This window comes from Olea europaea, chromosome 17 (genome assembly GCF_002742605.1).
Source record: "Olea europaea var. sylvestris chromosome 17, O_europaea_v1, whole genome shotgun sequence".
Taxonomy (NCBI): domain Eukaryota; kingdom Viridiplantae; phylum Streptophyta; class Magnoliopsida; order Lamiales; family Oleaceae; genus Olea; species Olea europaea.
This window is the reverse complement of record NC_036253.1, coordinates 18,302,151-18,307,928: the sequence shown is the minus strand read 5'-3', so window position 1 is coordinate 18,307,928 and position 5,778 is coordinate 18,302,151. Positions and strand designations below refer to the sequence as shown.

General features: G+C 34.8%; 1 protein-coding gene across 1 annotated transcript; it reads left to right on the top strand.

The window, feature by feature from the left end:
* The first annotated feature begins 4,206 nt into the window (after window positions 1–4,206).
* On the top strand, window positions 4,207–4,788 carry LOC111365681. The gene is made up of 2 exons (XM_022986216.1): window positions 4,207–4,547; window positions 4,599–4,788. Exons 1-2 carry the CDS (start codon window positions 4,207–4,209, stop codon window positions 4,786–4,788), a joined length of 531 nt encoding a protein of 176 aa, XP_022841984.1.
* The last annotated feature ends 990 nt before the right edge of the window (window positions 4,789–5,778 follow it).

Sequence of the window (5,778 nt, the reverse complement as noted above, 5' to 3'; positions counted from 1 at the left end):
TTCAAACTTAGAAAAGCTCTTCATGGTTTAAAGCAAGCTTCTAGAACTTGGTATGAAAGATAGAAATTTTTTTTTACTTTCAAATGGGTTTTCAATGAGTAAAGTGGATGCTACTCTCTTAATCAGAATAAAAAAAATGATATGATTATTGTTTAAATTTATATTGATAATATTATTTTTGGTGCAAATAATGTCTCTCTTATGAAGAATTTTCAAAATAGATGTGCAAGGAGTTTGATATGAGCATGATGGGAGAACTCAAATTCTTCTTTGGACTACAAATCAAACAAACTAATAATGGAATACTCATTAATTAAAGCAAGCACATTTTGGACATGCTCAAAAGGTTTGAAATGGAAGAATTGAAGCCAATGAACACTCCGACAAACTCATCCATAAAATTGGACAGAGATGACCAAGTTACTTTCGTTGACGTAACAAAATGTCGATACATGATCAGATCCCTTCTTTGTTTAACCGTAAGTAGACCCGATATTATGTTTTGTTTAATGTGTACTTATGTGATAGATTTCAATCTAATCCAAAAGAATCACACATTGCCGTAAAACGTATCTTTTGATATCTTAGTGACACTAGAACTTTAGGTCTTTGGTATCCAAAGAGCAACCACATTGATTTATTTAGCTATTCGGATGTTGATTGGGCCGATTGCACAATTGATCATAAGAGTACTAGCGGAACATGTTACTGTCTAGGCTTTTATCATGGTTTAGTAAGAAATAAAATTCCATTACACTGTCTCCTGTAGACGTCGAATATATCTTGGCTACTAGTTGTTATGTTTATGGATGAGATAAACTCTTAGTGATTATTACTTATCATTCAATCATATACCTAGTATGTATGGTAATACGAGTGCAAATAAGCTTATCAAAAAAAATCCCATATTGCACTCTCGAACTAAATACATTGAAATTAGACACCATTTTTGGAGAGAAAATGTACAAAATGGGGATATTTCATTTGAATTTGTGAATATGAAAAACCAATTGGCCAATATTCACAATAAACCTCTATGACTTGTTAGATTATTTTTTTTTTCAAAGAGGTTTGAGCTCATATGATGAATTTTAAATATGTGGCGAATGTATGTGGTCAATTGTTCATATAATTGTTGAGTTTATGTGCATCATTTGTATACAATTACACCATAAAAATTATACATTCATATTGAGAGAGATGGACGAGGGAACGGATGTTCACGTGGCATTTACCAAAAAAGACAGAAAAATCAACCAAATGCCTGGTGTGCTACGCCGATATTGTAGTTTGAATTCATGTTTTGAGATGGAAAGGTTTTAATGTTCGTGTGTGCATGTTTTTTTGAAGATTTCATAATTTTGCCACTATTTTCAAAATTGTGCTATGGTCGATAAATTTGGAATATTTTTAAATTAGTATTTCTTGAAAGCTTGAAGACTGAATTGATGATGACATTGTTTCATGGTTGATATAATATTTTTATGATGGTTTATTCAGTTCATTTGAGTTACAATGCTGGGATCTAAATATTTCCTGTTTCTGGCCTAAGTTTAAAAATTCACCTAGACCCAAATACTTGAAATTTTTCATATGAGTTGTCTATCTCTTGGCTTTCACATCACAAACTTTGGATGTGTAAAACTCAAGTTCTGAACATTTCCCAAGAGCTGCTAGAAAGTACCCGAGGACAAATAGATCCTATTTTGAAAATAATTTTAACCAATCTATTTATTGAATTTGTACAAAAAATTTTAACCTGAAATTCTCCTAAGTGTAAGATGTCTACGGTTTAAATTTTTTACATTTTGGATTTTATGTAGTTGTCGAATGAGATTTATTTTAGAAAGTCCCACAAGCCGAAAATCTAACTTTCCGAAAGAAAATTTCTTTAATTTTGTGATAGGTTCTCTGAAGTATTAATGCTTTTAGTACAAGTTAGATTTCCACATTTTGAGAACTATTTGGGTAGAGTTTTAAAAATTTAAGGTCTTTGTAATGTTACGAGCCCCAGAGCCCCAAAGTTCAGGGAGTTACCACTTGGTATCAGGGCACGGTTTAGCTTCCTGTAGATTTGCGAAACCTAAACTTGATTACAAAATTTTAATAATTGTGTGTTAAATAAATTATCTTGTTACCATCATGGCTGCCATTGTCACAAATCACCAGACTTTGAGGTAAAGAAAGTTTTAAGAAATTTATGTTATGCTATGGTATTTGAAAATATTTATGGGTGATTGTTTCCATTTAAATCATGAGAATTTATATTTAAAGAAGTCACGTTCGAGAATATGATTGAGATATTTTTTTTAGTTTTGAGAACATAACTAAATTATGAAAGTCCATTTTAGTCCTCAAAAATGATATAAAAAACCCACCTATTTGGACTTTATATAATTGATTTGGTACAGATGGCACAGACTAAGAGGACATGTAGGAAGATGTGTTCAATGAGACCTCGTCAATATGAGATTGTGAGGCAATATGAGGAGTATCAGTGGAATTCTGCGCATGATGTGGGCCTGCACATTAGGGAGATGTCAGTAAGATGGAGAGAGATGAGGCAACTAGGACATATGGTCACTGGTTGTCGGGCCACCTGTCTCCTTATTGCTACCTTGCTAAAAAAATGGCTAGAGATGGCCGAATCATTTTACAATTATTTGTGGGAAGTTGCTATACCCATTTTGCCTCAGGAGATTGACTATGTAGCCTTTTGCACAGAGCTGACAACAAAGTGGAGCCGGCTCGAGATGATACGCTTGCATATCCTTAGGGCGAGAGAGTACCTACTGAGATGAACATTCATGAGGATGCACCCCTACTATTTCAAACGATGAATCAAAAGCTTCCAAGAAATCTAGGTTTCTAGTGCTAGGGAATTTTTTGGTAGATTTTATTAGGTTTAGATTATGCCGATGACAAGTAGGATTTCCTTTTGCTTTTCAGTTGATTAGTACCAAACATTCTTTCATTAATTGAATTTCCTATAAAGGACTTAATTAATAATAAAATTGATTATTTCCTAATTTTATTGTGCAATGTGTGATTTTGTGATTTTCCTAGAGATTACAAACCTATTCCATTTTTGTATAAAGGAATTGGCACCAATATCACACACGAGAGCAATTAGAGAATTGCAACAAGCAGTAGAAGAAATGAGATAGGTCTTAATGGCACAAGCTACTCCGGCTGTACTATTGGCCTCGATCGGATAAGATGTATCGACAATGCCACCCATCACAACACAAACTGCCCCTATACCATCCTCTGTTCCTGCATCAACCACTGCTCTAACTGTACTAATCAGTGAGTAGTTTCGTCCATACCGGCCTCCTAACTTCGATGGCGATGATGACCCTTTGGCAGCAGAGGAATGGCTTCACACAATTGAGAAGATCTTTCGGCACATTTCTTGTCCTGAAAATCAGAAGGTGTTGTATGCAAAATTTATGCTGGTTTGAGGAGCCGGCCATTGGTAGGAATCCACATCACGTACACGAACAAATGAAGAACAATGTAATATGACATAGACCCAATTCAAGACAAACTTGATTGAGAAATATTTTTCGCAAGCCCTTCACAACCATAAGGAGATAGAGTTTTTACAACTAATGCAGGGAGATAGGGACATCACTGATTATTAGAGAAAGTTTGAGGAATTATCCCATTATGCCCTGCATCTCGTAATTATAGAGCTCTTGAAAGCAAAATACTTTGAGAAAGGACGCCCCCTAAGATCAAACAAATAATGAGTTCGCACGAACTCACCATTTATTGAGAAATTGTAAAGAAGACCCAAACTGTATCATTCTTAAATTTTAAACTTCGAAGCCAGGGATTTTCTAATGATATCGAAAAAAGAAGTGGCATGATTAGGGTAAAGATAAGAGCTCTGGACAGTTCAGAAAGCAAAATAACGGGCGTGACAATTAGACAATCATTTTCCTCCATGCCCTAAGTGCATAAAATCTCATAGGGGTGAATGCTTGTTCGGCAAGAATGACTGTTACAAGTGTGGCCAGTTACGACACTATGCTTCACGGTGTCAGGCAATGCCAGTTAAAGATGCTGAAATGAGAAAAAAGGGAATACGAGAATTTTTGCTATGACACACATGATGAGGCCACCCAAGATCCAAACATAATTACAAGTATTTTATCTATTTATGGTATTCCTGTTTACGTTTTTATTGATTTCGGTGTGATGTATTCATTTATATCTGCTACATGCCTAGCCAATATCAACGTTTCATGTGAGAAAACTAGCAGTACACTTGAAGTTAGTATGCCATCGGGAGGAGTCACTGATACAAATAAGATTGCTAAAGTAGTGCAAATAGATTTTGACGGGCTAATCCTTAAGATAGATTTACATGTCATAGAATTAAAAGATTTTGACATTATTTTGAGTATAGATTGGTTAGGTAGCAATAGAGCTACAATTGTATGTTTTGAGAAGGAGGTGATCTTCAAAAGGCTAGGAGATGAAGAGTTTAGATTTTATGGTTCAAAGATTAAGGCATTCCTTCATCTTATCACGGCTATGTAAGCAGAAAGGTTATTGAGGAAGAAAACTTGTCGAGTATATCTTGTTAGCCTTACAGGCACACTATTAGAAGAGTTAACATTGAATAAAGTACCTGTTGTGCAAGAATACGCTGATATATTTCCTAATGACCTACTGGGTGCCTCAATTGATAGACAAGTGGAGTTTACAATAGATTTGATACCTGGAGTTGCAACGGTGTCTAAAGCTCCATATCGTATGACACTAAAAGAACTATAGAAGTTAAAAATGCAGTTGGAAGAACTTCTAAATAAATGTTTTATCAGACCTAGTGTGTCTCCATGGGGAGCTCCAGTACTTTTTATGAAAAAGAAAGATAGAACCACGAGAGTATGTCTATTGAGAGTTGAACAAGTTGACTATTAAGAATAAGTATCCTCTCCCAAGAATTAAAGATTTATTTAATCAATTGAATGCTGCAACCGTATTTTTAAAGATTGATTTGAGGTTAGGCTATCACCAACCAAATATCAAACCAGTGACACACCTAAAACAGCATTTAGAACTCGCTACCAACATTACGAGTTTATAATTATGCCATTTGGACTTACTAATGTCCTTGTTGTATTCATGGATTTGATGAATAGAATATTCCATGAGTATCTGCACAAGTACGTGATTGTGTTTCTTGATGACATACTGGTGTATTTAAGAGATTCTTAGTAGCATGAAAACTATTTGAGGACAATTTTAGGAACTTTATCTGTGTACCCAAGGATGAAGAAATAAGAAAGGAGATTATGACTGAGGTTCATTATTCTCCATATGCCTGCACGCCTGGGCTCTACAAAGATGTACAAAGACTTTCGTACTACCTTTTTGGTGGAGGAATATGAAATAAGTAATAGCTTTGTTTGTATCGAAGTGTATTGTTTGTTAGCAGGTGAAAGCATAGCATCAGAGACCATCAAGGCTATTAACTCTAATAGACATACTAGAATGTAAGTGGGAAAAAATCTCGATGGATTTTGTAGTAGGTATTCCTAGGTCGCGAAAGGTCATGATGCCATCTAGGTCATAGTAGACCGACCTTCATATGACTTTCAATCTGGAACAATTTGCACAATTATATGTCAGAGAAATCATTTGACTTCATAGGGGTATTAACGTCTATTGTTTTGGACATAGAACTAATATTCACTTCAAAATTTTGGATGAGTCTTCAGAAAGCTATGGGAACTAAGTTATTTTTCAGTATAGCATATCATC